The 19,029-nt window shown below is 43.1% G+C and overlaps 1 protein-coding gene across 5 annotated transcripts in view; it reads right to left on the bottom strand.

Annotated features, from left to right (window-relative positions):
- PPP2R2B (protein phosphatase 2 regulatory subunit Bbeta) overlaps nt 1–19,029 on the bottom strand; it is a 416,527-nt gene that overhangs the window by 58,852 nt on the left and 338,646 nt on the right. For all 5 annotated transcript variants that reach the window (XM_021702176.1, XM_044917125.1, XM_021702179.1 and 2 more), the window contains one exon: nt 3,207–3,384. In XM_021702176.1, the coding sequence (XP_021557851.1) occupies nt 3,207–3,384 (178 nt within the window). The remainder of the gene's footprint in view (nt 1–3,206; nt 3,385–19,029) is intronic.

The following is a 19,029-nucleotide window of genomic DNA, read 5'->3' on the forward strand; positions in this document are numbered from 1 at the left end:
ATTCTCCCCAAGGCATCTGTCTCCCAAAACGCCTAAAGAAACCCCCCTCCCTCTTGAAGGCCTAGAGGCAAATCCAGAAAACATGTCACCTAGACTGGGGACAGCAGGTGCTCAGAGTGACAGCAGCTGAGACTGAGCAGATTCCTGGCTCTTGGAAAAGATGTAAAGGGAGAAAGGGAACCACAACCCATATTCATTCTATTAGCAGCTGTACTTCCAGGCAAAATCTGTAGGCAGGTTCTCTGAGGCTCAGATAGTAGGTAGAGTCTGCTCTGTGAATAACAAGAGGTGCCAGACATGGTCCTGAGGGTCAGGTCTTAGTGCCTCGATCACTGCCATTGCTTGCTTAAAGCTGCCTTCCTTAGAATGCCTTGGCAAACCAAGAAACAGACTCTTACGTACAGAGAAAAAAGTAATGGTTACTGGAGGGGAGGTGGGTGTGAGATGGGTGAAATAGGTGATGGGAATTAAGGAGCGCACTTGTGATGAGCACTGGGTGTTGTATGGAAGTGCTGAATCACCATATTGTACATCTGAAACTAATATCACACTGTAAGTTAACTAACTGGAATTTAAATAAAAACTTAAAAAAAAAAGCCTTGGCAACTATCAAGCACTCTTTTTTTTTTTTTTTTAAGATTTTATTCATTTATTCATGAGCGACAGAGAGAGAGAGAGAGAGAGAAGCAGAGGGAAAAGCAGGCTCCCAAGGAGCAGGGAGCCTGATGCGGGACTCGATCCCAGGACCCTGGGACCATGACCTGAAACGAAGGCAGACGCTTAACCATCTGAGCCACCCAGGTGCCCTATCAAGCACTCTTCTGTGGTGGAGATGAGCTAGCTGTGTACCAAAACCAGGTCAATTTTTTTTTTTTTTAACACGCATAGCTATACTATATCTCCCAGCCTGCTTTGCAGTTAGAGGTAGCCATGTGACTGACTTCTAACCAATGGAATTCATGCTATTTTAGGGCCTGGCCTAAAAGAGCCTCCTGTGTGTGGTTCTCTACAATCTTTCCTTTTGCTGTCTTGACTGCAGGTAAGGCTGGTGACAGTGGGGAGCTGCAAGATGGAAGGACCTATTTCTCTGATTCACAGTTTGGAGGAGGTTGCTTGCTGGTGGGGATCATCCTACTGGACTTTATAATAACAGAAATCATCTTTTATGTGTTTGAGCCACTAGGTGGTCTATTTTTATCAAAACCTTCAGAGCTTTACTATAACCAACGTACTCTTTAAGTGAAATTTCCTGCTTAAATTTCATGATCACTGGGGCACCTCGGTGGCTCAGTTGGTTAAGCATCCGACTCTTGGTTTTGGCTCAGATCATGATCTCGGGGTTGTGAGATTAAGCCCTGTGTCAGGCTCCCCGCTCAGTAGGGAGTCTGCTTGTTCCTCTCCCTCTGCCCCTCCCCCAGCTCGTTTTCTCTCTCTCTCATTAAATAAATAAATCTTATAAAAAGAATTTCATGATCAACTGTCTACTGGATAGTTCTACTTCAGTGATCTATTGCACTTCAAACTTGACCTGCCCAACCAAAATGGTATTTTCTGTATCTCAGAATGTTCTAGGTACTCAGATACAAGAATGGTCATACAAAGTCCCTTCTCTCATAGAATTTACATTTGAATATGGGGAAATCTAAAATATACACACACAAAATTTCAAATAGTGATATGCGCCGTGAAGATAAGAGGGCTAGAGGGCTATTGGTGGCTATTTGGCAGTTAATGGGAAAATGGCCTCTGAGGAGGTGACATTACATTGAAGTTTGAATGATGACATGTAGTTAGCCACGTGAACTCCGGGGACAGAGTATTCCAGAAAGAGGGGACAGCAAATACAAAGAAGAGACATAAGAACAAGGTTTATCTAGGAACAGATAAGAGGTGAGTCAGCTGAAGCAGAGTGACTTCAGGGAGAGTGATACGATAGGATATCAAAGAGGAAGGAAGGGCCCAGATCACGGAGAATCTTATAGTTCAAGGTAAAGAACTTGGATTTTATTCTAAATTCATTGGGAAGCTACTAGAGTGTCTTAAGCAGGGGAAGAATGAAATCTGAATTAAATACTGAAAGGTCCACTCTGTTATGGGAACATGAACTATGTAGAAGACCAAGAAAGAAGGGAGAATAAGCAGGAGATTATTGCAGTCATGCAGATGAGGGGATAGTGGGGATAGTGGCCTATGCTCGAGTAGGGTAGCAGGAGTGGAGAGGGAGAGAGAGCAAGGAGCTGATTCGAGATATACTTCAGACTAAGCACTAGTGGGGCTCATAGATTGGGTCGGGGGTAGGGAGGCTGGTGAGTGAGAGAAACAAATCCATACTGACTCCTAGGTCAGGCGCTCAGCTGCCTGGGTAGAGAACTCATTACCTGAGAATGGGAATTCAAGTGAGGAGTCAGGAGAGGTAGTGAATAAATGACCCATCTGTATTATGAAACAGAGGGTCATTATAATGGAATTACAATGTTGGCTCAGACACTCATTCAATAATTTTCTTGATGTTGCTGGATTTTTAGCTATTAGTAATATTTACAGTAGGGGGGTTGTTATATCAAATATACCTTTGGGGCATGGGGACTAGAAGGAAGCATTATGGGGATGTGAGGATTGCTAATAAAGCTTGGTTTCTTGATCTGGACGCTGGTTACACAGATGTGCTTTGTGGAAATTCATCAAGCTGTAAGATTATGTTATGTGCACTTCTCAAAATGAGATTCAATGCATGAAGTTCCTATTGTAGTGCTTGGAATTCAATAAATGGCAGCCAGTATTATTTTCACCACACTGATACAATGAAAACCATCTCATGTGTACCTGCGGTCCATGCTGCCCATATAGGCCATTTACAAATCCTTTCACCCCGAGGAAGGAAACCTAACTGAATTCTGGGGTCTTATCTTATAGTTGATAAAGTTGCAACTGACTTGAATCCATGACACACAAATGCCTCTGTGCAAACAAACTGACTCCGAGTCCCAACCCAGACGTAGTCCTGGACCACTACATCAATAAGTGATTCTCTAAGTTTGTTAGGATGAAGGATGGATGCCAACATAATTTAAAAGGGAACAGTCCTCCACAAGCACTAGGAGTTGTGGTAGCGATGGCTTCTTTCTCTTCTACTTCCCCCCAAGTCTGCTCATACCTGAATACTTATGATTCAAGCCAACTGGCTATTGGCCCCCAGGAAAGGATACTAAAACTTTGATTGGTTATTTCAAAGTTCCAGAGATTAATCCTCAGGTCATCAGCTGACATGTAGGTCTCATAGTCGCTGTTGACTGATATGGAGTTGATGTGATATGTGTGTGCGTTGGCAAACACTCTTCGCGGGGTGGCCTCCACCATCAGGTCCATGGGTCTCAGGACAGGCACCTGGGATGGAAGAGAAACAAATCACTTCAGAACCAAAGCTCTTCACCGGGGAAGAAGTGTGCATGTTTATGTCTTTCACCATCACACACAAAATCATAACCACAGTTAAAAAGCTTGAAGTTAGGGAAGCAGACTGATAAATCCCATGTTCCTGTCTCCTCTGTTCCTTCTAGTTTTATTTTATTTTTTTTGTCTATTCCTTCCAGTTTTACTTCCTTCTCAAAAGATGTCACCATCACTTAGCCCTCATGGGCAATTTCATCCTTTATAGACTCTGAGCTTTTTTTCCTCTTCGAGGTGACCTCATCCTGGGGGAACTGAACTTAGAATCTGCTGTGCTGTCATTAGCTTCCAGAGTGTTCCAGGCAGCTTGTTTGTTTGTTTTAAACAAGAAGTACAGTTTAAAAAGGAGGTTGTGGGCAAATTTTAGAATTATCTAGTTCAACTTTGATCTACTACATTTATACTGCATGGCTTAGGAGGTCTAGACCCCATCCAGGCTTTTTTCTTCAATCTTTAAGGGCATTTTGGGAAAATATATAACCACCCAAGATTCTAAGAGCCCAAATTCAGCAGTTAGCATATAGGGCACTCATTGACATCCTGTTTTACCTGGAAAAATCTTGGTTTATACCTGTTGTCTTCGTGTACGAACAACATAATATCCACTTTCACATCAAAACTGTCCTAGTTTGGACAATAAAGTATATGGTTATCTTACTGATATATAAAGTGTGATATATCAGTGATTATTTGTTGAATGAGTGAATAAGAATATTTGAGCAAATGTTTTCTTCCCCACGGGTCAAAGAATCAGGCAGTTAAAATCGATTCCCACACATGAAGCTCTTCCTGGCAAATATGAACAAAGACCCACCACTCTTTTGACTCCCTCTTTGAATTCAAGGGCACTTCTGACTGCACCTGGGTGAACTGGCTCCTGAGACAGTGAGAGAGAACACCAATGCCTGACAGGGTACAGATTAAAAACAAAACAAACCCAAAACACAGATGTGGTCCTTTACCAGAAACAAGAAAATAAAAGGACCAAAAGCTTTTTCCCTTTCAAGGAAGTCATCTCTTGCAACTGAGCTGACTTGCTGACTGATTTGCTTCCAGGTGGTCGATTAAGACTTCAACTTCTGGATTTGTTTTAACCCAGGGGGTGATGGGAAGAGGGCAGAAACAAAGGTTACATTTTGTGAAGTATACTCATCTCAACAGTATAACCTTTTATAAAACAGAATTCTCCCAGTTTAGTCTTTTTTTTTTTTTTTTAAAGATTTTATTTATTTATTTGACAGAGAGAGACACAGCGGGAGAGGGAACACGAGCAGGGGGAGTGGGAGAGGGAGAAGCAGGCTTCCCGCTGAGCAGGGAGCCCGATGTGGGGCTCGATCCCAGGACCCTGGGATCATGACCTGAGCCGAAGGCAGACGCTTAACGACTCAGCTACCCAGGCGCCCCTCTCCTAGTTTAGTCTTGAAGGAGCTTAGCTCCCTCAAACTTTTGAGAGTTTTAAAATTAAATAATTCAGAAGAATCAGAGTACTGTATTGCTGTGGTGCCAGATAGGTGATGTGAATGTAGGAAGAACCAGGGATCCTCTGAACACCAGGAAAGGGAGGGGAGGGAAAGTCTTTGTGAGCCCTCCACCCCAATTGTGGATAATGGTTTTAAAGCATAAGCTCAGGGATGGCAAGAACTGCAAGATCTGGGTTCTCATCACAGATTCATGACATACATAAAGGCTGTGTGACCATGGGTGATTAACTTTCCCCTCTGGGCTCTTGGGATACTATCTGAAAAACCAGTAATACCCACTGTGCCCTAGTTATCAGGAAGGGTAGTTGGGATCTATGGAGATAGTATGTCCTCTGGTTCACCCTCCTTCTCGTCCTTTCAGAAACATTTATTGGGCTATATACAAGGTCCTGGGGCAGTGGTAGAGCATTTGACTGCAAGGTCCGGGGCGGGGGGGGATCCAACTGGTGAGCAAAACCAGACATTTCCTGCCTTCATCCAGCTGCTCTAGATGGAGGAGGTAGATATGAAGTCATGTCATAATAAAATGCAGTAAGTGCCCCAAAGGAGAGGATATCGTGAAAGGGGGGATTTAACATGGTCAGGGAGTCCCGGAGAGCTGTTGCTGAGAAGTATGGGATGGATGACTGTGAAGGATGAAAAGATGTTTACTGGTTCAGGAGGGGGAGGGAAGAATGTTCCAGTTGGAGAAAACAGCACGTGCAAAGGTCCTATGGTGGGGGTAGGGCAAGAATGAAGGGCTGATAGGTCAATGCGGGTGAGACAGAAGGAGGGATGGGAACCAAAGTAAGAGATGAAGTAACAGGATAGGTCACACGCAAGCCCCACCAACCAAAGATTTTTGCCATTATCCTTAGAGAAATGGGCAGAAATAAAAAGATTTTTCAATGACTGTGGTATGACCAAAGTTTGATGAGATCATTCCTGAGGTACAGTGGAGTACAGGTTAGAGGACAAATGAAGTAAAAGTTTGGAAAGGAAGGTTGATACACTATCGAACACCAATGAAGGGTGCATCTGAGTCAAGACTTTGTAATGGATAAAAAAAAATGTCTCTGCTCTTGGGAATTCTCCCCACAAATATTTATTGGGCATTTACTCCTCTGTGTCAATCATTCTTCATACATCGTCTCTGGGAATTCTTTCAACAGCTCCGTGAAATAGGCACTAATGTGAGTATTATTACAAAGAGAAAGCTCAGGTTCAGAGAGGCTCAGTCATTGGCCCAGGGTTGCCCAACTCAGGAGGCTGTGGGGGCTCTGAGGCATCGTCGGAATTTAATACGAGAGCCTACCTGACTGCAAAGCTGGTGCTCCTTCCACTGTCTCCCACCATGCTCCTATATCATACATGGCAGGAAGTGATAAATGCTCCATTTGTGACATGAATAAACTGCACTAGTATTTAGGGAACTGACAGTATTACTGATAATAATAACTAGTGGTAGTTAAGCTGCCTCTAGAAACCTCAATTAGGTGTTGTAGGTGTCCTGGTATTTGAATGGCTGGGTGGGTGGGGGGTGGAGGGGACTCCTCTGTGTGCTTTTAAAAACACATGCCATGCTTTTGTAGTCTGTCATAAAGGAACTCCCCACCTGGTGCTTTTGAGGGCTACCTGTGCTTCCTCTGTCCCTGCCCCACCAGAGGTAGCAGAGTTCAAAGTGGGCTCCCTAGGGCCACAGAAGAAATGCAATCTGCAAGGACTTCCTGTGGCTCCTTCTACACTCCTCCCTGAGCCTCCTTCATTACTGTGCACTGTCTGCAGAGGCTTCCTGTGGCTGTGGTGACAGGGAGGGAGCATGACAGCCAGGATCAAGAGGCATTACAAAGTGGGAACTGCCAGCCCAGAGCGTCAGCTTAACGTGACGGGCCTGCCTGCTAATTCAGGCTGACATATTCCATGATGTACCACTTAATGGGGAAGGCTCCGTGGAGGTGTCTTTGGAGGGAGCCTCTAATGCTTTCCCCAGATAAGGCAGAGGGATGAATATTATTCATGCCAGTCCAGCACCATTCCCATGCCCAGGTCAAGGCCTGTTCACTGCCTAATGATGCCCCTCACAGGAAGGAAGAGGTCTGGTTCAAGCTGGACAGCATGACGGATCAGGAAGCCCAGCTGGGACCGTGTTCGGCAACTGCTCTGGCTACCTACCGCCTTCTGGGCCAGGCAGCGAGAAGGGTAGGACACCATGCTCTGAGTTGGGCCCACCGGCACTCATGAGGGCTTTCTCTGTACGGCGTTCATGGAGGGCTTCCATGCCCTGTGCCAATCACCGTGTTAGAGCCCCCCTGCCCTGAGTCCAGGGCTCTGCTTCATTCAGCCCTTGGCCTTCTCAGGGCAAAGGCCTGGGGAAGATTCTTCTGTTTGCCCATTTCTTAGGGGAGGTTCAGGGAGGTGAAGTATCCTGTCCACGGTCACATGGAGAGTAAGCCGAGGGGCTGAACTGAGGCAATTTGGTTCCTGAGTGAGCACACTACTGCAGATGAAACTATTAGAGGGAAATATGAAATTGCCATTTTTGCAGGTCAAAAATCATCAAATCTCCATAACTGCATATAGTTCAGCCTAATACTTTGGAAGAACTCTGTGCTATGGAGATGTGACATTGACTCATGGAACAATGAATCTTGGAAAGGCTCTTAGAACCTTTTTCAAGGACCATCCTGCGTGTGTGTGTGTGCGTGCGTGTGTGCGCGCGCGCACACGTGTGCATACGTGTGTGCGTGTGTGTGTGCGCGTGCACGTGTGCATACGCGTGTGCGTGGGTGTGATGAGGATGGGAATTTAATGAGAGGCTGTGACTGGCTAGGTTTTACCTCCTTCATCACTCTTGGCAGTACGTTGGGATTCTCAATCATATCTTGCTTAAATAAATTTTTTTCTGTGAATAAGGAAAGTTTGAAAACAACTGGCCCAAGCAGTACCTACAATGTGCAGATGAGGGAATCAAGACCTGCAGGGGTGAAATGCCTTGTCCAATCACCCAGGTAGGGGCTGCCAGCACAGTCTGGGTTTCTATCTTCCATCCCACAGCTTCCTCTGCCCCCAAACCATGTGCCTGAACCATTCTCCACAGGACCAGAACCCCCTTCCTGCCAAATGTCAGAAGGAAAACTAGACAAAACTCAGGTTCAAGCCAGGACCTTTTAGCTTGTAGTTCAAAGCCTCTTTTCCGAGCCATGTTGGCAGCGGTGGATGAGGCTAAAATCAACTCTGAGACCAGGCCTGTGCTGCATTGTGCTTGCAATAAGAGCATCCTCGGCCCTCAGAGGGCGCAGGTGGGTCTGCAGTGCGCTGCTGGATTTCCCTCACGTCCCTCCCTCAGATGCTTCCTCTTCTCTGCACCTGGATTCAGTTTCCCCTCATCCCCTTGAGCCTGGTTTCAAAGGAGAAACACACTAGTCCAGTTGGCAAGACAACCAGCATCGTGTTAGAAAATCGGCCAGGTAAGGTCTCACATCCCAAGAGAACAGTCTCAGAGTCTAACCTGCCAAAAGCTTACAGAGATAGCTCTCATCTGCAGTATCAGTGGGATGCAAAGAGCCCAGAGAACCACATGGCTGCCTCCTTCTCATCACTGAGGTCTTTGTTCAATTATCACCCCCTGAGAGAGGCCTTCCATGCCCACCCCACCTCAAATAGTGCACCCTCCGCTCACTATCCTCTTACCCAGCTGACTGCTTAGCAGGTTTTAAACATTTCAGCAATTCATCAGTGAATTCTCATCAGTATTCTATGATTTAGCGTGGTAGATATTATGATCTCTGTCGCACAGATGAGGCAACTGAGGCCAGAAAGTTTAAGTAATTTGTGTAAAGTCACACAGCTTGTACGCATGCCTGGCACTCTTGACTCTGGAATCTAAGCCCTCGGTTGAGCTCTATTCTGGGCCCTGGAAGAGCACACTGGGGTGTGTGGGACAGAGACAAGTAAAGAGACATTTCAATGCAGGGGATCTGTGCTGTGATGGAGGTTGCTAGGCAGAGCCCAGGCTGTGTTGGCCAAATGGGCTCTGTGTCCACCTGGGGAGGTCAAGGGAGACCTTGAAAGCAGAGGGTTATGAAACCAGGCAGGGTGCAAAGGGTTTGCAGGACTCCATCAGGCAGAGTGGGCGGTGGAGAGGAGAGGGGGCTATGCTCTAGTCAGAGGGACCAGCACATGCAAAAGCTCAGACAGGAGAGAACAAAGAACATGTGTGCAAGTGTGTGACTCCACATGTTTCTGGGGGAGGGTGGCCATGACTTCACTATTGGCTCAACAAACGCTTAAGTCCACACTCTGTATCAGACATGAAGAAAGCCTGAATTGGGGAAGGAGATAGACGTGGATGGGGTGCAACTGAGGTGTGGTGTTTAGAAGGCCTCTCTCAGGGAATGACTTTTGAGTGGAGACCTGACTGCAGTGAGGGAGGGAGCCTGACGGCTGTCTGGGGAAGAGCATTCGTGGCAGACAGAAGAGTGCAAAAGTTGGAGCACGTGAGGATGGAGCGTGACGTTGGAACTTGAGGTTACAGTTTAGGAGGAACAGCAAGGAATCTTTGTGGCTGGAGAAGAGTTTGTAAGCGAACAGTAGCAGCAGATGCAAGACCAGTAGTCAGTGCTGGATCACAGACGTGACCAGGAGGGTAAGGAAGGTTCAGGTAGCTGTCCAACACACACTCGCCTTCCCGTTTAGAAACTCCTGGCTCGCTCTCCCTCTCTCACCACTCCTTCTGTCTCTCCCCACCCCGCCTTCAGTCTTCCTGCCTCGGCTACTTTCTCATTAACTTTCCTGCCTCTCCTCTTGGAACATACAAGATCATCTTTCAGTCCCCAGAATCCATTTACTAACAAAATGAATGTTGCTGTCATTGGGCTTATTTGGCGACCATGCGGGCGATTCTTCACAATCTTCCACAGCACCTAAGCAGGCATCGGCGGGTCACAAAGCCCCCCTTCAGAGACACACAAGGAAAGCTGTGCAGAATCTTGAAGCCCTTGCGGCCCCCACTTGAAGCAACATCTGTGAAAATGCACAGCAGGAAGAGGCTAGAGGTGAGGACTTAAGTGCCTTCATGCACCGACTCTTCACAGAGAAAAAACAACAGCTGTGTTTACCATGGCAACCTCCGGTGCCCCAGCAAGCTGATAGACTCAAGGCAAGGCTCAGAAAGCAGAGATGGCCCTATAGAAGCTAAAGAACAGAAAGAAGATGGAGTCATGGGGAAGGAAGAGAGAGAGAGGTTCAGGCGTAGAAGGATGTGAATGGATTTTAGCTGATCGGTAACCCTGGGTCAGATATGTTTGAGTTCAGCAGACACACATTTGAATACCCTTGGTTGTTAAGTACAAATAACATAATCAACATTATGAGGCCTTTTGAGAAAATTGCTATCAGCTTAAATCCATGTTTGCTCCATATCTCCTTCTCATTGTTCAACAGATGCTCCCCACCACTCTCCTAATAGTTGAGATACTGAGATACCAATACTTCATATTGGGACTAAGAGGGTATATTACAGTCATGGGTCAGGTGGTCTCCGTGTCCTCACTTAGGAAGGACATAGAGCAATGTTATGACCACATAATGGCCACAGATAAAACCTTCAATAAACACGTATTGAGCATTTATGACATGCTAGGCAGTTACCATACACAGTGTCTTTAGGAATCTTACTGGAGGCAGATAAAACACAACGGCCTATGTGATGGCTTCCCAACAACTATATGGAGCAGCTTTAAAGGCAACCTTTTGGGGCACCTGGGTGGCTCAGTCAGTTAAGTGTCTGACTCTTGATTTCAGTTCAGGTCATGATCTGAGGGTTGTGATTACAAGCTCCACGATGGGTGTGGAGCCTGCTTGAGATTCTCTCTCACCCTCGCCCCATGCCCCTCCCCACTCTAAAAAAAAAAAAAAAAAAAGGCAACCATTTCCCCATATCGAACTTCCATATATTTTCCTTTCTGAAACCAAATCACCTCAGGAGATGCCCACAGCCTAAGTCTCCTTCTCTTTGCAAAAGAAAAACACAGAAGACATACATTCACTCATCTTCAATCTTACTGTGGTGTACTATCCAAGATATAAACACTTCTGGGACAGATAACTGGATGATGCCTTTAATCAATGCCCCACAAATGTCACCAGCCCCAGCTCAATGTAGTATGAATTTATAATAGTTTTACTTTTTATGTTTAATTATTATTTGTCAGAATTATATGTTTATGTTGTTCAGGTCAGCTGTATTCTATTAATAATTTTATTTTTTTTCTATTAATAATTTTAGAAACAATTATATCCACAAGAGAATTTTAAACCCTTACAGTCATACATTCATGGGGGGAGGGGAACCTATTTTTGTTGCAGAAATGATCAAAAAAGGCTTTTAACATTTATTTGGGGGAAGTGAAAATACATGTTTCAAGAAGAAAAGCAACATAAAGTTCTGACTTTTAAAGAACTTGTTCACATATTCTTTTAATGGATATTGGTGGGTATCCAGTTAAGATGGTATTTAAATTCCAGTGGATGCATTAAAAAGGTGATATAATGGTTTTATTTTAAACTGCCTATGTTCAAAATACCCCTGAACTCATCTTCTATAATTATTTACCATTATGATGGAAAATGCTTAGTCATCTACTTATAAATGCTCAGAAAGGTACACAAGTTTTCAAACTTCTTCTAGGGGGTACACAAACACCAGATCTAAAGTTGTATGGTGTAAGAAAATTTTGCAAGGAGAACTGGGCTTGAATCCTGGGTGAGCCATTTACCAGTCACATGGCCTCGGGGCATTACTTCACCTTTTGCCATGGTAATGGTCCCTCACATAATGTTAGAGATAGCAACTGTCTCAGTAGTTTTTAGAAAACTTAGCACAGGGCCCGATGCATACCATCTAATAAGGAAGAAACATTGATGGAGAATCTACTTTGGTCAGGATTGTGCTGAGTACTCTATGCATATACCCTGTTACTGAACCTTCACTATGACCTTAAGAGGTAGGTGCTGGTATTGTTCCCACTATCCAGATGTGGATGCTGAAGCAAAGGAGGTCATAATGCTCGCTTAAGCTGTGAAGGTGCCCTTGAACTTGGCAGTCTCACTTCAGCCTCTATGATAGCTATTATTAGAATTCTTACCATTAACTTCCTATTGTAGAAATATGGTCCATTCTGAGAGACTGCTGAGGGAAGACTTTAGGACTTTTTCTATTGGCTATGGGGCTTAGGCACCCCTTCTATCCACCCAGGGAATTCAGTCGTGATTACAGAACTCAGCATTGCTCAGGAAAAGTGGCTAGTGGGATGACTGTTCACTGGGTAGCAATTAACGTCATCGGAAAAAAAAAAAAATAGCTAAAGGCTTTTCTGGTTAGGAGTTTTCCAAATAGCTTCTGTCCACATTGTCATGAAAACCCTGGAACAATATGGTCGTTCATCCAATTATCAAACCAACCTGGGGGGCAGAGTCTGGCATTATGTGTACCCATTATTAAAGGGTAATTCAGTGTAACAAAGCAAATCGAGTATGTACAAAGACTGTCAAATAAAATAAACCACTAACAAATTAAATTACTTCCCATTTTCAGTGGGAAGAATGCCAGTCATTTTTCATTTTAAAAAGTATGCGTCTTAATTCCATTTTTTAAAAACATGAAAAGCAGCATGTGAAGGTCTCTTGTGCTGTCTGCACTGACGTTTATTTTCCACAGGCACATCTTTCCTGGTCCTGGGGCATGCTCTTTCAGAGAATTAATGAAGCATTAAGCCTCACCCTGGTCAAAAAACTTGTTTCCTCCATGGACCAGTGGTGGACGGAGTTCAAAAAGCAAGAGCGATAGGTTGGCTCTGGCTTACAGCGACATATCAGAGTTGTTTCCAGAATGAAACTGCCACTCAAGAGCAGTCCGCCAAAACCCCCAGGGAATCCTATCCAAATAATATAATTTTTAGATTTCCCTGATCACACCCTTCAACAGCTTCAATATGTCCCTGATTTCTTTTACTGGCTTTGTCATGTAGATTGAAATAAGCCTTAGAGGAAAAACCCCTTTGGACCAAGTCAGGCTTTGTGCTTCAGGTTCTTAAATATCTGAGAATTATATTCTTTCATTTGACAAATATTTATGAAGGGCCAATCACTGCTCTACATGGTACATGTAGAGAGTGAACAAAACAGCTTATTTGTGGCACTTAAAGTCGAATAGAGAAGAAAGACAGTAAGGTCTCAAGGTAGATAATCCTGTCCTCAACTGTCACTGACGCATTGTAAGGAGATGTACTGTGTTTCAAGAGAGGGAAAAAGATAGTGCTTTATTAAAAAAAAATAAGGGCTCTAATTTAGATTGGGGAATTCGGTGAATTGTTTTCCGGGTAGTAAAAACTCACCTCCCAAAAGCAGGGCCAGAGCATCCTCTAAATCAGTGGCTGATTTTACCGTTTGGCAAGTCTGGAGATACTTTTGGTTGTCATAGCTGGGTGTATGCTACTGGCATCTAGTAGGTGGAGGCCAAGGATGATGCTGAATGTTCTATGATGTACAGGATAGCCCCCAGCAACAAATCATTATCTGCCCCCAAACTAACAGTTCTGAGGTTGAGAAACCCAGCTCCTAAGGAAACCCATCAGACACAATGTCTAAACCTAGGATAGAGAAAAGAAACCCAGTATTACCTTGCACAATAGGTAGCAAAGAGTTTCTGTTTACAGAGATGTTTGGAATTAAAAAGTATACACACACACACACACTCATGTATACATAAATACTCATATACATATGTATATACAAATATATATTATATATATATATACACATATATACTTTTATGTACATGAAAGACTTATCTTCTATTGCCAGCTATAAGAATGACCCACAACCCATAAAAACTGCCTGAGGAATTAATATATATTTTTTAAACCCAATGCATCAAAGATAGTTTTTTATGGCAGACGAACCATTTCATGCGCTTAGTGTCTTTGACTTCTTTTGGCCTCTCTATGGAAAAGACAGGAAAAATATCTTTCCGTCAGAAGATAAACTCACTATCTAATTACCAGTCCATGCAGCAGCCTGTAATTCTGCCAGTTTTATCTTATTTTTTTTTTCTCCCAGACACTTCCATTTTCTGCCAACATTGCTATTTCTCAAAGCATGTTTCCCTGTTCACTGCCTTTCCTGTTATTTCCCTTGATGTTTCACATTGTGTAATTCTGCAGGAAAAAAGGAGACATCTTAAAATATCCCAGTAGGGGAAAATTTCAATTAACACTTACAGGTGGGGAAGGAGATGGGATGGGAAGAGGCAGTGGTGTAATTTCTGATTAGTTTGGTTAGATTAATCACAAAACTGTGTTTGTTTTGTTTTTCAACTGCTCTTGATAAGAGTATTTCTAAAAATCTATCCACACACTTTCTCCTATCAGTGATTAGCATAAATATCACTGAGTCTTTGATGGCCAAGATTCACAACACCTCAGGAGCATCATACTACATTCTGTCATTCTACATCTGCAGAATATACAGAACCAAGAGGATAAATACAAAACTGATATTTACCTCAAGAATCGTAGAGTTGGAAAATTACATCTGAGAAGTCATGACACTGAAAAGACGTGGTGGTGTACAAAGAACTTTGAAACATGGCCTTTCAGAGATAATGCACAAAGCTATACAAATAGCTAAACGGTGTCAGTTCTGCCTCCCGCCAACAGATGGCGGTAGTGATTACTAATGACACCATGATTTAAGTACACAGTTGACTTATGAATCACCTTTCAGAACTGCATCCTCTGGTTTCCATTCCTGGTTGCATATCAGAAGCAAATGAGGCTTCTTATTAAAAACTGATGCCTGGGCCTGACCACTGATCAGTTAAATCAGAATACCTGTGAGGTGGAACCCAAGTACTGGTATTTCAAAAGCCCCCTAACTGCCAATATGTAGAGAGCCATGGCTGAGAGCCAATGAATCTGAGGGCATAGATGGAAGGGTTTCCATACGAGAAACTTATAACAATGGTTATCTTTTGTGGTATGAGATTATACGAGTTTAAATTATTATTATTATTAAGATTTTATTTATTTGTTTGCGAGAGAGTTAGAGAGAGAGACAGACATCGCGAGCAGGGGGGAAGGGTAGAGGGAGAAGCAGACTCCTCGCTGAGCAGGGATCCGGTTGCGGAACCCTATCCCAGGACCTTGGGATCATGACCTGAGCTGAAGGCAGAGCTTAATGACGGACTCACCCAGGCTATTTTTATAGTTCTGTACTGACTGAGGTTTTTATGTTAACTTTAAGAAAACACTCTGATGTTTTAAATAAACAAGTATGAAGGAAATCATTTATGGAAGACAAAAATGACAGCAAAAGGTTACTATTCAAAATAAAGAGTTCCTAAAAATTGATAAAAAGACAACTCAGTAAAAATATGGGCAAAGGATAGGAGCAGAAAATTGAGAGAAAGGGAAACCCAAACGACCAGGAAATATATAGAAATATGCCCAACCTTATTAGTTGTCAAGGAGATGCAAGTTAAAGTTTTGAATCTTTAATCTTATAGAAGATTAATCTTATTAATCTTTAATTTTTACTTATAAAAATTTTACTGTATGCCAGTCACTGTTCTAAGTCTTTATCACTATTAATTAATTAATACACATAACAACTTTATGAGGTAGGTATTCATATCATATCTCTTTACAAAGGAGGATAACAGACATAAAGCAGTTATGTTTCTTGCTTAAAGTTGCACAGGAAGTATGTGCTAGAGCTGAGACAGGTACTTCTGTATTCTAGCAAGAGCATCCTTACCCTTAACAACTACACTAAACTCCCTTATCCCTAGTACCCCTACTTGGATGGGCAAAGATTACAATGACTAATAATACTCTATCCTGGAAATGGCAGGAGGAAACGGGCACTTGCTGGCTGGATTATGAATGGCAACAAAATTTCAAAAGGTGACCTGGACGTAGTTATTAAAACAAAATAATGTACACATCTTTTAATTATACAAATCCTACTTTAATGGAAATTACAAAAACAAAAAATTAGCTTGTGATACTATATGTTTATGAACATTTATTGCAGCATTGTTAGTTATAATTGCATTATAGCAAAATCTAGAAACAACCCAAATGTCTATCAATAGGGGGATGATTTAACAACAGTACACCCATACTTTAAAATATATGCCATTATTTCAAAGAAGAACTGACCTGAGGAGATGCTAATATTACTAAGCAGAGTAATGTGTATAGTATGGTCTCAATTTTGTAAAAACAAAACAAAATCCTATCCATCCACTAATGTTAATATGTGCTTGTGTAGGCAAAGAGAAAGGTATGGAAAGACACATACCAAACTAGTAACATGAATTACACTGAGATGTGGGTCCACAATTTAGTATTATTCCGCTTGTTGCTGTAACCATGCATTAATTTTGGAGCATAAAAGAAAAAGCAAAATCCCAATGTCTAATGTCCTGCCAGGGCAGGATTCTTAGGATTCTTCAGTCTGCACCAGACTCTTCCTGGGAAAACTGAAGTGGCTCTAACGAGCACAACTTCCTCATTCTTACCAGCTCAGGTCTGCTTTCTTGAACTGTCTATCTATTAGTTCCTTAGGTCATCAAAGAGCCAGTCCAGCCCCTTCCTCCACACAAAAGGACTTGAGATATTTGAGGCTAGCTCTCAACCCATCCCATGCCTCATTAAATAAATTATACCAAGACCCCAATCTTCATACCCCACTAATGGTCAGGGCTGCTTCACCTCTGCTGAAGCTTTGCTTTACTGAACACATCCACCAGTTCTGACCATAGAGGGACCTGTATTCTTCTACACAAGACATGTGTTTTTTCCCTTTAGGTAGTTTAAAACTGATTTACCTCCCTCATAGTCCATATCATGTGCTCAATTAAAATTCCCAGGTCTTTTTTTCAAATAAATGAATGTCAAGTCAAATGTCTTCTAGACTACTTGAGTTTTTTAACTTGAATATGATTTCCCAAATTCTCCCCCCACTCCTCCAGGATTTACCCATTTCTCTTAAAAGTGAAATACAGCAGTGGGGAAATGGTATGTGTGTGAGTGTATGAAATTAATGAATTATGGATTCTGGATAATCAGATTTTTCTGTATCATGAAGAAGATGGGTGAATGAGTTCGGAAGGCAGAGAACACAGGAGAGTGTCCTGTAGTTTGGCTGCAGAGTGGGAGGTACCTGAGATCTTCCATTCCCCAAGGGCAGGGCTGAATTTGAAATGTAATAATCCTGGAAAATAAACCGTTACATGAAGTGGGTGAGGGAAGAGATAGCTCTGGAGGAGAAGTTTTGCTAGTTCCAAGGAGAGAGAGCAGGGAGAAGCAAAGGATGGAGGTGAAGGAATGGGACGAGAGAGAGAAGAGGGTGTCTGAGAAAAGCAGCAGCACATAGGACTTCAAGAGAAAAGGAATGGCAAGCTTCTGAAATAGGAATGGGGAAAGAGAAGAAAGCAGGAGGGGTGGTGAGGGGCAGGACATTATCGAGTCTGGACTGTTTAGATGTCAAGAAACAGAAACCACCTCAAACTTACATTAAAAAAAAAAAACTCCTATAAAACAAAAAACAAGAGGATTATTGTAGGACAGAAAAACCGTAGGGCTTATCAGGACTGGAGATGCAGCATGTGAGATAGAATAGGGATGTGGCATGCTGTTAGGGACCTGGGAACTATGCTTTGTCTTTCTGTCTCTGTGTCTCTCTAGGGCCATCTGGTCTCTCTCTCTCTCTTTTTTAAGATTTATTTTTTTTTAGAGAGAGAGCACCCCCACCCCCTCCAGCGTGAGTCGGGTGAGGAGCAGAGGGAGAGAAATTCTCAAGCAGACTCTCCACTGAGCGCAGAGCCCAACGCAGGACTCGACCCCCCAACCCTGAGATCATGACCTGAGATGAAACCAAGAGTTGGACATTCAATCGATTGAGCCACCCAGGCGCCTCTGGGGCTGCCTGGTCTCTTATCCTGCTTCTCCCTGGATGTCTGGCTCTTTCTCTTCTCCTCACCAACAAAAGTAAACTCCATCTGTTTATGAGTCCGACTGTGGCTTCCAATGGTCCCTCTAGTCCTAGCTCCATTACACTTTCAAACCGAGCGCTCATCACTATTGCAAAGGAGAGGAGGGAACAAAGTAGGAAGGATGGAAAAGTCAAATCCTTATAAGGAAATCTCACCTCTTCCCTTGTATATATCACATTCATAATTACCTCCATACCTCACTTCCAATGACCCCTTTCTTTCCTTAAGTCCTCCCACAGCCTGACTGTGCCAGTTAATAGAACTGCCCCCATTCTTCATGCCATGTATGTACTCAATCCAGTGGAATTTTAAGACTCTTGTAGAAAAGGATGAATTTTCTAGCTTCCTCTTTCAACCTGGCACTATTCTGACAGTCTTCTTGGAATCATTTCCTGACTAAAGCTCCTAGTATTATAATTCAGACTTCTAAGAGTCTCTTGTTCAAGAGCAAAACACAATTGGCCACTCCTCCCTGGATAGAAAATTTATTGTGTTTGGAATGCTGTTATAACTGCCCTTCAATCTTATTCAGGCAATGAACCCATTTCTTTAACTCTCTCTTAATATTGTCCCTCAATTCCCTAACAATCTTACAAGTCGTGACTTGTCCGTGGCAATCACATACTTTTTTAGAGTAGATTGTTACAGTGTGTTAGAATAAGAGTTTATCCTGAGTAAAATTTGGTAATTACTTCTTCTGGAACAACATACTATTTTGGATGAATTATGCCTGGTCTGGTTCTACCTAACACTTTTATGTTATTATTCACTGAGACCCTGGGATGTTTTTTTCACACATTCGCTTCCTCTTTTCACATTCTACACATGAATGGTAGGATTTTCTCTCTGCATGCACCAGCACTATGCTTTGCCCTTTTAGAACTCTGTATCCTATCTGTTCCCCTCAAGTTTGTAAGGTGGCCATCCATTTCCTTATTCATTCCTGACCTCTTCTTTGTCCCCAAGTTTTGCAAAATGTGAGCCTATACAATGGTGAAGAGCAGGAGGGAGAGTGCAAGGATGGAGCTTATAGCCTTTCAGGCTGACTCATAGGACTATAAA

The sequence above is a fragment of the Neomonachus schauinslandi genome, chromosome 7 (genome assembly GCF_002201575.2).
Source record: "Neomonachus schauinslandi chromosome 7, ASM220157v2, whole genome shotgun sequence".
NCBI lineage: Eukaryota > Metazoa > Chordata > Mammalia > Carnivora > Phocidae > Neomonachus > Neomonachus schauinslandi.